Here is a 17,465-nt window from a genome sequence, read left to right on the forward strand (position 1 = left end):
CATTTAAAACCAGACAAGCATAATACTGTAATATGATGCTATATTCTGACTGTCTGCTGCATGCACACTTGCTCCATTTTTGCACCTCTTATTTATTTATTTATTTATTTATTTATTCATTCATTGTATGTGCGTTCTTGTTTTTACTTTTTGTGTTGTTTACTTGAATGTTTTGTTTGTCCGTGGACCAATATAATATATATATTTATAATATGTAACATGTCACCGTGGGATAGTAGGAAACGAAATTTCGATCTCTTTGTGTGTCTTGACATGTGAAGAAATTAAATAAAGCAGACAACAAAGCAGACTTTGACTTTGATTTTTATACTAGTGTCTGGAATCTAGTAAGGATACATTTACCTGTCCTTATCGTCTAGACTCGAGACTGAGACAGTCAGGAATGAAGATAATCATGAATCAATGTGGTATCATTCACTACTGTCACTTTCATAGAGAAAACCACCATCACTGTTTCAGACACATTATAGCTTTATCAGTTTCCCTTGTTATAATATTGCAGTCCAGTACAAATCTTGAAGATATCGACTGATGCTTACTTTAGTATTGTGAAACTGTCTGATAATTCAAAAGTTTTAAATTGATAACTCAAAAAAAAAGAGAAACACAGTGGCACCGGTGAACATATTTAATTCCAAGTATGAATCAGCGAGGACAAAAAAAAGAACAGGTAAACACAGGAAATGACAAATGAAAACTACGAGATGTCAAGCAATTGCACCTGCTGCAATTGTTTACCCCCTTCAGACATCCATCATGTTGAAAACAGTCGGGAGTGAAACTGGCTACCAGCAAGAAAACAGATGGCACAGAGCATTTGCTTGGTCACAATAAAGGCCATCTAGTCTCATTTTTGGGTATAATTTACATGTGGTGCTCACAGGGCATGCTGGAGGGAGAAAAAAAAAAACTTTACACAAATATATAAAAATATGCCATAGACTCATATCGACAATTGAGGACCTTGGGTGCACTATTTACAAAAAAAGGCCTATACCAATATTTACAACAATAAAGACTTTGCCCACATCAGGCTTGAGGAGGTTACACACAAGCTAAGTCATTTTAATGGACCACATTATTCTTTCCATTCTTAAGTATTGTGGAGATCAACTTGAGTTACGCATGAAATGTGACTGCTTTCTCCTTAATTGCCCCGAGGAAATACAGAAAGAAAAACACTCGGCAAACATTGACAAAATCAAATTAGATTCAGGCATCAATTTGTACTATTTTAGGAATTTTGCTGGGCCGACTATCAAGATGCTGTGCCTACTTTTTAAAAGTGGACAGCTCACAGTAATATTGTAAAACACCACAGTGATGCATGGATTGCACGCAGGTATTGTATGAATGTTGTCATGGTTTGCACTCACACAAAATATAGACGCATGCTCCTCTGAACCCAACAGTCAGCATGAGTGAGTCATTTTCACTCAAACAACACATTTAATCACTTGGCATTTTCAGAAATCTGATGATCGGTCTGAGTAAAGGTAACCTTTTTGAAAACCCAAATATGTTCACACGGATTTTATCAGTGTAAATAGGCGAACTTCTGATCCAAATCTCTAAAATTTGAAAAAAAAAAAAAGTTTCCCCTAAACCAAGTGTGCTTTGAATCTCTTCAAATATCTAATGCGGTCTACCACATACTGGCCAGAGATAAAGCTAAAGTACGGGAAGAAAATTGACGTTGATAGAAAACATTTAGAAAATGATAAGACAGGTGCTTTTCAACGTCATCTCATTAACTACAAAGCAGATATCACAATGGCCAGTTTAATCCAATTCAGCATTAGCTTGCTCTCACGGGAGGAAAGTTCACCTAATGCTGACACACAAGGTGAAGAGACCAGATGGCTGAAGGTGCGCTTCTTCCTCGGCTTGGAGCAATCCAGAACGATCAGCGCTAAACCTCAAATCCCGAGACTACGATCCGCGTAAGGATACATTCACCTGTCCTTCACTTCCACTGACATGTGTGCGCGCCTAAATGTGTAAAATGGCTTAACTTTGAGCCTCCTGAAGGCACGTGCAGGTGCTTAGCACTTGTCCTTCTGACCTACTCACTATGTGGCAGACTAAAGACTGAAAATTAGAGCAGGTGAAAATGAATCACACTGACACTATGTCGCTCATACAAACAGTAAAACAAGAAACAACGCCTACATTTATGCTGTCGCATTTTTTTTTCTCTTGTAAAGATGGCAGATATATATTGTGCGCCCTCAACCCGTTCCGATTGGGGCAAATGTGTTATCGCAAAAGAAATCAAATGTAATCTTAAGTATCTTTGAGGCTTCCATTATTCCCTGTGCTGTGTATGTGCTTGGACTCAATTTGCATGTCCTGGAATTGACACTGCGACCTCGTCGTACCTCTACTCGCGAAAAGGTGAAAGCTACATCTTCTATAAATTAAGTGCTGTCAAGAATAAGTTGAAGTCAAAACCATAAATACTGTACATAACTATCTTCATCTGCTACAACTTGAAAAGCCACCGCTAACAAAGTCAGCAATCAAGTGCCGATTTGTCTTCCTGGCAGATGATTCTGGCAATATAAATCTTTTAATCACATAGAGTAAGATATAGAAAGAAGGCTTTGGCATAGTCATGGTAATGCACTTTTCATCTGTAAAGACATTACTTAGTGGTACTTAATTTTTGTTGTCTTTAAACATTAAGCAGATAATGATTATTTGTGGACAACACTTGTATATCCAAGAATACATGGCTAATATTTCAGGAGGTGATGGATTTAACATAAGCACAAAAAGTGGTTACATACTTTTCGATCATATTGCACCTTATTATTATGCTTGGATCCTCCCCTTCAATGTTGGATCGCTGACTGCTGATGATATGTTGGCCTCAATTTGATCTCAGGGTCCAATCAGGTTTTCAGAAGTCTACTTCAATGCTGAACCTCTCCGTTAATGGTCAGCATCCCGTTATGACTAAACACAGTACAAAATGACATCTCACTACAATGTGGAATGTTTTTTTTTTGTGGTACCACTTCTTGAAGTAAAAAAATTTTGTTACAAGATGTGATTAGCAATATCTTGCTACTCAAATTGAGACGAAAGATGAGGAGAAGTTGACTTCTGTGACTTCTGTTTCATGGCCGTTTAATATGCCATGATTAAAAAAACAAAAACACAAATCCACTCAAAGTTCTCCAGCCCATCCTAGAATAAACATACACAACAGGACTAGGTTTGAAATGGACATAATCATGTGTACGTTTAAGCCACAGCCATAATGCGCAAAGACTGGTGGAGCCGAGCAGAACTAAAACAACACCAACACACACGAGGCTGAAGCATTTGTAGCGGCAAGTGGAAAGTTGGGTCTGATGGTCAAAACCGGGCTTGATTATCTCAGACTCTCCACAGCAAAAGATGGTTGGTGCTGTCATCCCGTCCAATAGTCTCACTGCTATTGTTCAGTCTGAAGTCCTCATAGCCATCCCCGCCTGATATGACAAGTTGATTGGTTTTTGGAAGCTGGTGGGCGGAGGCTCGGCGGCGAGTGGAATCGTGCCTTTGAAGGTTTCCATCAATGATGCCGCCATCCTGCGATTGTTTACCTTGGAGAAAGATAACACCAAATAATGAATGTGGGGGCTGAAAAATCACATTAGCTTTTGTGTTTAACAAATGGAAAACAAAAAATGCATTTTGTAGGCCTTACACCTTTGATTGTGCTTATTGCCGCAATTTTATATACCTGTGGAATCCGATGATGGAGGATGGAAGTTCATTCCCAAACCTTCCGGTAGCTCGACTGATGTCAGAAATCGAACATGGCCTGTGTGTCCATGGGCGGAGCCCATTGGAACAAGGGGGGTTTTCACCGCACATGCCCCAGTTCCAGAACTAACTGCTGGGATCGGTAATGTGAGGACCACCCCTAAGAAAGAAATAACAGGAATTTAGAAGAGATGGGCAAAGCCAAGGCAAGCTTGTGTTTTTTTTTATTTTTAACCACCTTATTTTGATAAGCTTTCATCAACAATTATAATTCTCGTTGTACCTGCACTGGTGCCAATCCACAACAGGTCCTTACAAGCCAGCAATGCTGTGATTCTCAAGCAAGCGGCTTTGTGCTGTCTGATGATTGCATCTGCACCTGAATGATAACAAAAGAAGAATATCAATGAAATGGAGGTGTTGCATGTGTATACTAGGAACGGGCAACTTTTCCCGTTCACTTTATTTGTCCTGGTGTATACTTCACGTTGCCTTATGAGCTTTTTACCTGCAAGCATCTTGTGAACGGCAGGCGCCACATCGACCTCCGTCAGGCTCTCCCACGTTTGAGCGTGGTACAGTTTAACATGCGCACTCCCTTGCAGGGCCAACCACACACCCTGACCGTACGCCACCATGCAAGTCACACATCGACTGCTATCCGTTCCCACCTGAAAGCAATTCTGAGACAGCGAGAGAGATCCGGTCCACATTATTTCTCCAAAAGGGGGCTGCATCTGAATCTAATCGCTATACATCTCAGCTCTTACCTCTTGCATCAGTGTGGTTGAGTTCATAATTATGATTCTATTCTGGGAGCCGCACCACAATTTTCCTCCGACCGGGACCATTTTGGTGACGGGGGTGCTGGGATTGCCCAGAACTAATGTCTGAGAAGATTGCGAGTCCCAGAAACTACCTGCAGATTGGAAAGTGGAAGTGATGTCATCCCTTTATGAAATGACAGCAATTCAGAACGCTTTGGTTCAATTTGAGCCACGTCATCAATCAGAATTGTTTTTAAGGCCAATCTTTGGACAAATGACACCAGCCTCGATGAGGGTGAGGTCAGTCTTTGTTTCGTGGCCTCAATGTAGATGATTGTAGTGGGGATCAGTTTGAATCTGTTTCAAACAGTAGCGCACAGCTATTATTAAAAATATGAAGCGCATTACCCGCAGAAGGTAGCAAGCTCACGTTAATGTACTTTTTAATTATAAGTCTATATTAGAATAGCTAAATAAAATTTTTAAGTTCAATTTTTTAATAAACTCATATATGACTTCACTAAATAATTATTGTAAAAGTATTTGGAGTTATAATTTTGTGATACAAGTTATAAGTATGCACGATAGAAACGTATGAGAAGTTATATGCAACAACTATTAACATTATAGTCAATATTATTACACTGTGAGATTACCTGCTTCTCTCTGATAGACAATCACCTCCCCGTTAGCCAATGACACAAATACTTTGTTGTCCAGATACCTGCAAAAAAACAAAGAGTCAAATAAAATGAACACAGAAAGATTATTTTGCAGAACATTTAATACATTACAAAGAAATGCAATTGTGATTCACTTACAATATACATAAAATGGAAGCCGCGTGCTGCATCTTCATGCTGTTTTTGCGGTTGCGAATGTTATCTGAAGACTGGTACACATGGATGCTGCCAAGAAAAGAAGGATTATATAGCACATGAGATAACAAAATGAGGTTCAAGTTCTGATCATTTGTGAAACCACACACCATCCGTCTTCCGTGCCAAGCCACACAGAGCTCTGGTATGCTTCTGGGTCAATACTGAGCAGGTCTTCCAGACTGGCTCTGGTAAAGGATCCGCGGGACGAGCGGCGCATGGCGCGGCCGTCCATGGGGCTCTCCATATTGGCTCGACCTCCTCCGCCAACTGCCAACATCCCCGGAGCTGAATATGAGCTTGTCACTGAGAATTCCTGTTCCTCCTCACTGCTGGTGGTCTCTGTTACCAAGTCTTTGGGGCACGGAACCTCTTCGTCTTTACGAGGGAGGTGGGGATGAATTTTAAAAGGGTTACTCAGAAATTAATATTTAATTTCACTCAATTGAGATATGTGGCACAAACAATGTAGTTTTACTTACAGGGAGGGGATTAATACTGGCAGAGAAATTAAAAGCTCCTCCACTAGGTGGCACAATACTCTACTTGTGTATCAACCTGTTGCTATTCATAAGATAGTTTGAAGAAGGCTAATTCAGCTTCAGAAAAGCAAAATCAGATCTCAGTATGTATGACATCGGACCTCTTCTTTTGTTCTTTTGGATCATCAACATCGTAAAATGTCAAACTTCTCACAATCGCTTTATTATTGTCTTACAGTTATGATACCAACTCGATGTTTTGCATTCCCACTTTATGTTGATGTAATGGTTGGGCGTCTCAATAGTTTTGTCCATGTGACTGTGATTTAACTTACTGCCATAACTGGAGGATATAGTGGAGTGACTAGCTTGACTCTGTAGAGTTGATGAAGGGCTTGGCGAATCCTCATCGTCTGTGTCGTCGCTGTCAAAGGGAACCAGCTCGGCACCTGGTCCTGAAAAAGAGCAAGAGATGAGATGACATAGTTGCAACGATCATTGCGTATCACCTCTAAACAGTCCCACTGGGAATTATAAAAATCATGCAAATTCAACCAACCCCTGTGAATGATCAGTAATGATGCAATTTCGTCCAATCGCTGTAGATTTTCTGATAATTGGCGCAGTCATTAGCGAGTTCTTCCTCTCTTTTCAAAAATGTTCTACCATAAGTGTCAGCGAGTGTCAACACATTTTATGAACTACCTGTTGGTTGCTCGCTCAGTTCCAAAGAGGAACGTGAGATGCAAATATGTAACTGCTGTTGAGTGGCGTCAGTTGTAGTGGATGGTGGGGCAGCTTCAGTTCCGCGCTCCCTGCCATATAAAAAGTGTTAGTAAATAAAAGCTCAATTAAATTCATATACATACATAACATTAGAAAAGTATGTGTGCGTGCTTTCACCGACCTCCCTTTCAGTCCGGGTACAGCAGCAATGCAGATGATCCTGGCTGAGCAGACAGCAATACAGGCCTCCACTGTGGGCTCATCTTTAATGTTTAACAGACAAACCTGAAGAAGGAACATCACAATAGCGTCAATATCCATGCAAATGAAATAAACGGTGTGCTATGCAAACATACGCAGGTTCAATATAGTGTCACGTTTCTTACCTGTCCAACATATCCATCACTGTTACACACCCACACCTCGCAGCCACTTTCCGGGCAGGTATGACTCGGGGACGCACATGAAAACTAAGTAGAAACCAACGTGACTTAGGCATGACATCATTATGTAAACAGAACATTTAAGCCACACTCACCTGCATTCCACTGCGTGTCTTCATAATGGGAATAGCTTTGAGGAATTCAGGGTCCCACTGGTCCTTAGTCATAGCTAAAGAATCAAGACAAGACCAATTATTTATTCATCTGTTATCATTATTTATTCATCCACACCGAGCAACATCTGCCTACTGACCAAGTTTCTTTTTTGCTTCCTCAAAAGCCTGTTCAAAGTTGGAGCGAACGTCAGGTGATGTAAATTCGAAGATAAAGCTACTCTCGGCTGATACAGAGGTGAACTCCAGCTTGGTGGGCAGGGAGTTCATACTGAAGGCCAAAGACTGCTTCTCTGACAGCTCCCGGTGCACAGAGGCCATCAGATCTTTGATCACCTCATCTAGGGACTAAAAAGGGCAACAACATCACGATAAAATGAGAAAGTAATAAAATAAAATAGTTGAGTAAGTACACAGTACCTGGTGAGGCAGGCTGAGGGTCTCTGACAATTTGCTGATTTGACCCAACGTGCTCAAATCCTCATCAAGTCGGCTGATAGTTTTTTGGATGTTTTCTTTGTTTGTTGTCTGAGTTGAACCTGGTGCAGCAGAGGAAAAAATTCATTTAGGCGAGATGGTCGTTTTGTACATTTGATTTTGATATCAATAAACATGGAAGATTCAATGATGACAAAAAGTCACGTGTCTTACTTTTTACCACCTCCACGTCCTCCAGTGGAAGTTTCCACAGAAACTTATACTTGCTCGACGTATCAATGACACTTGTGGCAGAGTATCTGAGAGACAAGAAAGCAACATAAAATACGTGACATGAGCTTCAGCTACAGAGACAAAAAATGGAGGCCAAACATCGAAAAAAAAAAAATAATAATAAAATAACAGCATCACTTATACTGGAAAGTGGTTGTGGGAGCTACGATTATTTATTGTTTTACTTCAAATTTGTGGTAGTCTCTATTTTTCCAACTACCTCAGTGAGCCTGTAATGAGTACGTGTTGTCGTTAAAATGAAATGTTTTGAAGCTTTAGCTAGGGTACATCAATCATCAGCACATTCTTTTTACATTCCACGAATCTGATCTGCCAAAGATCTTCTGTGACGTCACGTTAATGCTACTGCAACATGGTGGTGCAGTAAAAGTCTACTACAGCCACCTAGTGGCATCATCTGTTCTTACTTTCCTAAGGGGAAAACCTCGATGTATTTTATTCAAGTGGATGATGCATCCTGCAATTCAGTAAGGTGTGGTGTATCTTAATTATTTATTATATACACCCTTACAAATGCTGGGTTAAAAGTAACCCCAATATATATTTCTGGAAATGTGGGTGTCTGATAAGGAGTTGATCCAAGTAAAGATTGTTTGATAACCCTCAGGGGTAAATGGTGCTCTACGGTATGCAGGTGTCTGGGTGCGTGCTTGTGTATTTGATGTCATACAGGCTCATGGAGCTGCGTCTCAGTGATCCAGACTTCCTCTTAAGTGTGGTGCAGATGATCAAATCACTGAAGAGAAACAGGGAACGGTCCTTCTTTCCGCCTACAGTTTTCTGCAAGAATAATAAACTCGGTTAGTTTTTGACAGTCAGAGAATACGCGTTGTGTAATGTAATAAGATGCGACATTTTGCAAATCAAATTTTTGATTTGATTTGAATTTTTTTCATTCATTTACTTGAAAATCTCAGAATGATGACACATATACATGAATGAAAAGCCAATTCTTACCGCTTCCATAACCATCTCCTGTCTGATGAACTTCCTCTGGGGATTCAAAATCTGAAAAAAATGCTAATGATAAAATGTGTTGCATTGTCCCATTTCTTTAAGATATAAACAAATATTGAGGAGCTATGAAGATAAAGCAGTGGCAGACTTTGTTTTTAGAGCTACAATTTATTTACAAGTTTATCATTTTATAAACAAATATGAGTTCAATTAAAAAAACAACCATTCGTTGTTATCGTTATCATGTTAAAGAGTTTAAATGCGGAGTGGTACAAGACGATAGTTTACTTAAATTAAGTGGATAATTAAAAATATATATATCCTACCACAGTGACGGATGACAATGACTGTGTACTCGTGTAAACTAGTAGGGAGGTTGGTAATGTTCAATTTTATTAAACCATAAATCCAAGCCTTTTACAAAAATGTCCTTAATCAGGGAAAAGGAGGAGATAATAATTTGCCTTACAATGAAGCACTTACAAACAAAGGCGAGAATTAAAAGAGTAACTCACATGTTCAACTCCCTCTATGTGCGCCTCAATCTCCTGGATAACCCTGGTCTCCCTCTCCGCCTCCTCAGCAGAGCGACGACCTTTATTAATCTTCTCTGCCAGCCGCTTGATGTCCCTCTGGGCGTCCAACAGGAAGGAATGGTCCGGGTGGTCATCTGGGGTGTGCTTCAGAAGGTCCTACACACAATATCCGGAACATCCTTACTGTTGCTAACAGACACTGTCGTAAGAGTTAGCTCATAAGACAATTCACCTTGACCAAAAGCTCATATCGAGGGATCCTCTGGACGGGCTTGATCATCAGGTCACCCAGGGCTTGCTTCTCTTTGTTCTCGCGCATATTTTGCTTTGGAAATGAAAAGGGAAAGGACGTGAGGAAACAGATGACAAAAGTCTACTGACTTTGAAAGGTCCGTGTACGTAGTATATTGGGTGACACTTGCTTGTGATATGCTGAGAGAAAATAGTCACATTTTTGTCTGACCTACCGGTTTTTCATTATCCAATACTGGACCTGTACATTCTGATAGAACCTGGTTTAATCGAAAACAACTGCTAAACTGCATTTGCAATTACAGAGCAAGGATTTGCCACTCTTAAGAACGTAAATAGAGCATCTATAGTAGGTTGAAAAACAAACCAATCCAAAACAAATAATACAAATTTTCACTGGCTCCACTTTTTTGCTCACCTCAAGAAACTTGTGAAAGGCTGGCTTGGCTTCCTTAGCAATCCTCACAGCATCTTTGGCATTCAGAAAGTTGTCAATGTAGGCTGAATACATATTTGCCAGAGTCTCTCTGGAGAACTAGAGGAAAGAAAAGGAGGACACAGCGGCTTTTGTGTGCACTTGAAAACACAATACATAACATCCACACAAATGTGACTGACTCATCCTGTAGAAAACCACAAGAAAATTGCAGATATAAAAAATTGCTTGGGATGATTTCTGAAACAATTTTATTGTTCGAGTGAGTTTCCATTTGTCATTTCAAAAGTCAGTTTACACAAAATTATCTTTCTATAAAGATATACAAATAAAGCACCCTTAGCTGTTCTCTCTCCACAAGAATAGAAAAACAGATAGAGAGAGAGAGAGAGAGAGAGAGAGAGAGAGAGAGACAGAGAGAGAGACAGAGAGAGAGAGAGAGAGAGAGAGAGAGAGAGAGAGACAGAGAGAGAGACAGAGAGAGAGAGAGAGAGAGAGAGAGAGAGAGACAGAGACAGAGAGAGAGAGAGAGAGAGAGAGAGAGAGAGACAGAGAGAGAGAGAGAGAGAGAGAGAGAGAGAGAGAGAGAGAGAGAGAGAGAGAGAGAAAAAGAGACCGCAATGTTTGTCCTGTATTGCCCTCCCACAATCAACATACTGACATAGTTGGGGGGGGTTGATCTGTCTACTGTTTGTAAAATGAGGACAAACTCCCCACTGCTTTCCATTCACAAACTTCTGAGTCATTGAGGGAATAATAATCATGTACGAAATGGAAAGCAAAGTAATCAAAAGTAGTTGACAAAACGTCAAGATGGGACTAACCAGTTTGTCTATTTATTTAGTCACTGAAATACTTGGAAAATCATCTGAAAAGGAAAACAGATGTACTTTGTCCCCTGACAGAGTCCTATCACACAGATTAATTTTGAGATTTCTAACAATGACCATGAAAACACATGCCCCGTGTGAGGCTCGAACTCACGACCTTCAGATTATGAGACTGACGCGCTGCCTACTGCGCCAACGAGGCCTGCAAAACCAAAAGCCTGGGTATTAGTACTTTCTATTTTGTTTCTTACTGGAGTTGCGTCAGCTTTCTTTCCGTGAGTTTTTTTGTCAGCTGTTGTTGACATTCCTTGTAAATCATCATCCTCGCGGTCACAGATGAAACACTATACAAATTCCACAACCTGAATGACATGGCCAAAATTACCCGTTTATATACCTCATACCTCAGTAATTCTATAAATCAAGCATATTTACAAGCGGTCATTCCCCCCTTCTACATCTGCCACTGGTATTTTATACTCATTGTATTTATTATGTATGTTGTACATTGTGTTGTACTGTTTCTGTTGCGTTCATATGTTTCCAAGTTCTCCAAAGGTATGATTTTGTAGGTTTAAATGTGTTTACGTACGTTAAAAACAAATTATACGATGTCACTGCGTTGAGGATTTTCACTTATCATTGGTGGGACCTTAACAGAAATTCAAACCCATAACCTCTTGACTGTGAGACAGACGCGCTAATCTCAAACACCGCCCCGATGACAACAAGCAAATAATAAATTCAATATGCACACAGTAATAATAATAAGACAGTGAGGCCTGATGCAAATTGATATTAGCAAGTTGTACTCACTGATTGGATGAGAAGGTTTCCAACTGTCTGCCTGTCATGCCACTGGTTGACACAGCCGTCTACCTGTTCCAGAAAGTGCTCGTGGTGCTCCAGGATCTCTGGGATTTGATAAAACATCTCATCCACCAGCAGCGGGTCCACGATGGAGCCTCCGTCCGGCTGTTTAAGAGGACGCATGTAGCCCTGAGGGATGAAGCAAAACTGCTTAAAAAGTCATTACTGTGTAACACATACACTGTGACCAAAAGGAGTTTAGAGCAAACTCAACTGTAATAGAGTTATTTTTAAAAATAACTTTTAACTCTCCAAATATAAAGCAACATTAAACTCTGCACTGAAATGAAGTAAAACTACTTACGTAGTCTTTGAAACACCTCGCTGTTTATTGGAGAGTGTATATATTAATTTGTCTATACAGCTGATTTATTTATTTGAATAGCTTTTATTGTACTGAGAAGGGAGGTACTTTATTATATTGCAATGAGTTAAAGTTTCTGTTTCATGGTTGTTGAATTTCCTACCACTATTGTGGTGGCATTACACATAAAAATACAAAGAAATTGCATTGTTAATCATTAACAAGTTAAGAGATTGGCTGACATCATAATAATGGATTTGAATTCCAAGTTTGAAAAAAAATGTCAATAGAGCATCAATGGAAAGACACATGGTGCAGGAAATTACACTTGAAAGTACTCTACCCACTGGTCCTCTGTGCATTTGTATCTGTCTTATCTTTGGCACACCCTACGTGGCTCTAAGGGGGGGTGGGATGGAAGTTCACATAGAGCTTTTATTTATATTTGATCAAACGGATCCACCCTCTGGTGACCTACTTTCAGCACAGCGTTACATAACACTTGCTCAGATATTGAGGCATTTAAAGATCAATAAGACTCCAAAATCATTCAGGCATTAGGACGCCAGTCGGCTCAAGCAGTTTTTTCCCGGTTCATTTAAGTGCAGCAAAACTTTAATCACCATATAAACTGTAATATAGCGGAGGCCACTGTTTGGGGAAATATAATATGAAAGATTCAAAGGATGAGAATGATGATGAGTTCAGGCACAAGTGGGGAAGACAAGAAGGGAGGTAGAAAAGTCATTTTTCAATTTCCTCTATTAACTCTCAAGCAGTGTGTTACATAAGAGCTCTGGAGCTAAAATTAATCGTTAGATCATTTAGGGAAGCTTCAGGATTGTGTTTTTCCCTTTATTATAGCTGCAGGCTCTCTTTTTGTAGTATTTTCAGAAGAATAAATGGGTACACAATTTTGTATTTTACACAAATTTTAAAAAGACCAGCAAGCACAGTTAATTACTCTTTCAACTAGATATTTAGGTGACTTGGCACAATAAAGGTGATCCCACCATGCGAATATTCCTCCTCTGTGGTTTTCTCTATTTTTAAATGTTTTATCCATAAAAAAAAATTAATAAGGTTAAATTGTAAGCCTGCAAAAACCATTAAGAGCATCCAGTCTCTTTAAAGAGTCTGTAGCTTTGGTTTGCGGTCACTGTGGTAACATGAGTTGCCATGGGAACGCAGCCTGATTTTATCACTTTAAAGCCACACATGATTATACAAGTGCACAGTCGGGGACAAGTACAGCTATGTGAATCCGGGATGCGTATGTACGCTAATGTGTGGAATTAGGCTTGTTAGAAAGGCTCACATAATGCAGGGTGACTCTGCCGTATGATCACGGGTGACGTGTGCACTTTGTGTGTGGATGCGAGTGAGAGAAAGATTTGAGATAAAAATGATTTAATAGTGGGAGAGTAAATGTATTGGTGTCTTGATATTGTGCCTTTATTAAAAAAGATTTTTAAAAAAATCACAATGTGCATAAATCCTTGAATGCATCTCAGAACCAGCCCATTCAAGAATCAGTGTTATTATAATAATTCAGAATTTTCTTTTATGATTATTATTTTTAATTATTATTCATGATGTGGAAACATCCAATCATGGTTGGATGTTTCTCTATAATGAATAATACATCATCAATGAAACCTCAAACTATCATCATGGGTGATATCAATATCAAATCAATGATATCATGGTGCCCTTGAGCAAGCCACCCAACCCCCTTCTGACTGAGCTCAGGGGAGAACTATTTTTATACCCATCTGTCTGGCCTCTCCCCCGAAAATGCCTGCATGTGTTTAGTTTGCCTCTCTGTGTGGAGCACACCATAACAATACCGCAGAGTGTAAATTAAATTCACCCTAGATGGATTCAAATTACTCCCTTAAATTACTATATTTAGAAAAAAATTCAGATGACACATGCTGCTTGCTTTCATTTGTCCACTTGGGCACTGAAACAGAAAAGGACCAAATTGTTCCAACAAAGTTGCGTTATTCCAAAAAAATAATTAGATCTGAGGGAGAATTAACGTCGCCTATTATTAATTCCTGAGGCGACCTTATTGGCTTGCCATACACAGATTCTGATAATGCTGATGACAGTCAGATGTGATCAGGTTAACAGATTAGGGCGAATGAGTGAAGATTACAAAACACTTTTGTGACCTGCATTTGTCATTTATGTCCTCGGTGATGTGCGTGACATAGTAAAAAAAAAAAAATAGGAAGCATAAAAAAGTAATTTGCAGTGTATAGAGGTACCTGAATCAGAGTGCGTAGTGACTCCACATATGATCTCTCTGTGTCCAGCAGGGTCATCATCACATGCTTTCTCATGTCCTGTGATGAAAGCAGAAAATCAGACATTTAATTAGATTGTCAGTGTTTTTTTTAATTGTGCCATCTCTTAACAGCCTTTTATATATAGATATTGAGAAGATAGAAGACGGATAAATAATACAACTATTATTAATTCATGCACTTTTGTGTTCATGCTCCATCTTCTCAAATTAAAACTTCACTTAATGTTGATAAGAGAGCAGTAACATTCGCATATGACGGCTGTGACAAATATTCAACGTACATACTTCCAAAATAATCACACAAAGCCCTCAAGCACCACTTGGCTCTATAAATAACAGACAAATAAATTTGTGCAGGAACTCTTTGGGGGTTTTGTGTGTGTGTGTGTGTGTGTGTGTGTGTGTGTGTGTGTGTGTGTGTGTGTGTGTGTATGTGTGTTTGTGTGTGTGTGTAAGGCATAAATATCACTGAACAAGTGCATTTCCTGCTTTAGGTTATAAAGCCACAGTGAAAGATGGCATGTGTGTATTTTATTGTAGTTTCGTCAATTTGCAGATGCACGCATGAGCACACGGACACAGACGGACGGCGGCGAAATAATGCTAAGAATGCCACTTTCATTTCAGTAGCAACCAAGTAACCATAGTAACGCCGGCGAAGGTCTGACTCAGTGTATAGACACCTCTGGAAATGAATTCAGGAAGACCATTAAAAAAAAAGCAAGAAGGGATTTTGCCTTTGTATATAGCATAGACTGCATATCAAATCATATACTGTTGTAGCATTAAATTAGAATGCATTGGAGCAAAATTACATCACACAAAACAAGAAAAAGACAAATGTGCTAACTACGAGGCTACCGCGTGACCCTGCTCTCAACTTTCCTTTTATTTAAAAAAAAAAACCAACAGACTTTTTGATCCAGGCGAGTTTTCATCAATGTATTTTAGCAAATAACAAATTAAAATGGGTGAATTATTTCAAACTGTCTTGTGCCCGTGCTTGTGTTTGATAATTACAAAGCATGTGAAAATGTGTCTGCGACTTTGGTTGTGACTGGAGTTGTGTCATCCTCGATTAGCACGCATGGATGAAAAGATGACATTTTACATTCTGTTCATATTCCATCAATAAGGATGGTCATCTTAAATTGAACGATGAACTTGAACTTTGCTGATAAAGCTGCTGCTGGGTCAATTTTGTTCTCTTCCTCAGACACATTAACAGCAATGCTGACGGGCGGTCAGGGTCGTACGTGGCTGGGATAGGGAGAAACGAGAATGAAGGAGTAGATTCACCCATCACTAGTTTGGAAAAGTAAAGGACAGCCTTCACCTGCATGAAGGAGAAAGGTCACAATAACACAAGTGTGCATGCCTTTGTAAGCTCATGAAAAATTACAGGCGTGAAGCAAGTCCTTTCTCTCCATTGAAACCGCATGTTAAACAACATAAGAGGGATGACAACATCAACCAGAGCCAGAGCAAAGACAGCCATGAGTTCATGCATCATGTCTCCTGTGGCTCCACTTGACATCTTTTATGGTGTTTTCATACAGCCAAGGTCGTAATGTTTACATGAATGTGTGATGTCACGTTACGACGATGTGCTTGTCCATTAATATTTTTGTATCCCTCCCCATTCTATATTTATGTTGTTGTTTTTTTTATGTGGAAATTTTGTGTTGCTTTGCTGAGTTAAAAAAAAGAATTTAAAAAGGAAGAACATTCAGAATCTATTTTAACTTAACTCAATGACTGGCATTGACAAGTCATATTTTTTTAAAGGGGATGGGAGTCTAATGCTACTCCAGTAAAAATTCCAAACTTGAAAACAACTGATAAAAAAATCACCATATCCTTTGTGTTTTGACAATGTCAAAATGCTCTAAAATGTCTGACAGTGAATCAATGAAATAGATTGCGGGGAAACAACTGAATGGCTGGCTGAGTTTTATATCCTGTGTGTATTGAAAATGTCAAAATGCTCTAAGATGTCTAACAGTGAATCAATTAAATAGATTGTGGAAAACCAACTGAATGACTGGCTGAGTCTTTGTCTCATTGTCTTCACCTAAGATATACTTGTTGTAGCAGGTCTTTACCTCACATATACGTGTAGCAATCTCTAACCTAAAACCATAAATAGGACAGAAACTGGATAATTAGAAGTCCATTCAATTTATTTTTTAGAGACCAGTTCCTGCAATTAATTGTTTCTTTACTTAATTGTCTGTATTATTAGTTAATAGTTAAGACTATTTTATCTTGTGTTGTTTTGGTTAGGTTCTGATGAAGAGATTTAAAAAAAAAAAAGAAAAAAAAAAGAAGAAAACGGTACACTTATACTACTATATGCACTTATATATGTCATTCATAATAAGGTGTAAGTTAGAATGAATGTCCATTAAGGCAAGTTTTCAGTTTTGCAGTCGGCTGGTTCAGTAACACAGTTCAACCTGATCAACACATCATCTCCGTGATCCTGCCACAGTCCACTCCCGTTTCTTTGTTGACAGCATCACATAGCAACAGCCTGACTGATGCAGCAACCCAAACTAATTGCATAGCCATAACCATTCTGTGCTTTTATTCCTCGATAGATGTGCTACTAACAAAAGCATGCCGCCCTCGTGTTATGTAATGGTACACGAAAAGCATGTGGGTGTCTTCTTACTCACTAATTGACGCTTGCACACCAGGGGGCTGCTGTGACCTAGACTCTTGTGATTCGACAGCTACACACAATAAATCGAATGCCTCATTTGTATTGTCACTTGTCACTTCGAAAGTGTCACCTAGCTCCCCACATTTGTGTACAAAAGACTGATTCATATTGTATATTCAATAGGTGCCAAAATTCCAAAAGGAGCATGCCATGAATGGGATTCTAATTAATTCATTTGAAAATGTGATCTACAAATTACGTTCGCAATATTAAGATTTAATGTCACTCATTGTAGCCTCATTGTACAGTGAAGAACTATAAAGAATATGATTTTTTTTTTAAATCACAGTGCTACTCTAAAAAATAAAATCAAT

At 39.2% G+C, this 17,465-nt stretch overlaps 1 protein-coding gene and 1 non-coding gene across 3 annotated transcripts in view; both read right to left on the reverse strand.

Annotated features, from left to right (window-relative positions):
• Positions 1 to 634: 634 nt before the first annotated feature.
• The window catches only part of arhgef17 (Rho guanine nucleotide exchange factor (GEF) 17), a 39,171-nt gene continuing 22,340 nt past the window's right edge, over positions 635 to 17,465 (reverse strand). For both annotated transcript variants that reach the window (XM_085915891.1, XM_085915890.1), the window contains 23 exons: positions 14,383 to 14,460; positions 11,749 to 11,931; positions 10,085 to 10,201; positions 9,647 to 9,739; positions 9,394 to 9,570; positions 8,879 to 8,929; positions 8,592 to 8,701; positions 7,841 to 7,926; positions 7,610 to 7,728; positions 7,330 to 7,537; positions 7,172 to 7,245; positions 7,020 to 7,103; positions 6,815 to 6,918; positions 6,613 to 6,722; positions 6,243 to 6,362; positions 5,536 to 5,803; positions 5,369 to 5,455; positions 5,204 to 5,271; positions 4,551 to 4,699; positions 4,289 to 4,463; positions 4,064 to 4,159; positions 3,758 to 3,940; positions 635 to 3,617 (listed from right to left, as the gene is read on the reverse strand). In XM_085915891.1, the coding sequence (XP_085772017.1) occupies positions 3,409 to 3,617; positions 3,758 to 3,940; positions 4,064 to 4,159; positions 4,289 to 4,463; positions 4,551 to 4,699; positions 5,204 to 5,271; positions 5,369 to 5,455; positions 5,536 to 5,803; positions 6,243 to 6,362; positions 6,613 to 6,722; positions 6,815 to 6,918; positions 7,020 to 7,103; positions 7,172 to 7,245; positions 7,330 to 7,537; positions 7,610 to 7,728; positions 7,841 to 7,926; positions 8,592 to 8,701; positions 8,879 to 8,929; positions 9,394 to 9,570; positions 9,647 to 9,739; positions 10,085 to 10,201; positions 11,749 to 11,931; positions 14,383 to 14,460 (2,949 nt within the window). In that variant the 3' untranslated portion in view covers positions 635 to 3,408. The remainder of the gene's footprint in view (positions 3,618 to 3,757; positions 3,941 to 4,063; positions 4,160 to 4,288; positions 4,464 to 4,550; positions 4,700 to 5,203; positions 5,272 to 5,368; positions 5,456 to 5,535; positions 5,804 to 6,242; positions 6,363 to 6,612; positions 6,723 to 6,814; positions 6,919 to 7,019; positions 7,104 to 7,171; positions 7,246 to 7,329; positions 7,538 to 7,609; positions 7,729 to 7,840; positions 7,927 to 8,591; positions 8,702 to 8,878; positions 8,930 to 9,393; positions 9,571 to 9,646; positions 9,740 to 10,084; positions 10,202 to 11,748; positions 11,932 to 14,382; positions 14,461 to 17,465) is intronic.
• On the reverse strand, positions 11,062 to 11,134 carry trnam-cau (transfer RNA methionine (anticodon CAU)). The gene has a single exon. It is a non-coding gene; the product is annotated as a tRNA-Met (tRNA).

Source organism: Syngnathus leptorhynchus, chromosome 7, assembly GCF_054491065.1.
Source record: "Syngnathus leptorhynchus isolate UIUO chromosome 7, UIUO_Slep, whole genome shotgun sequence".
Classification (NCBI taxonomy): Eukaryota; Metazoa; Chordata; class Actinopteri; order Syngnathiformes; family Syngnathidae; genus Syngnathus; species Syngnathus leptorhynchus.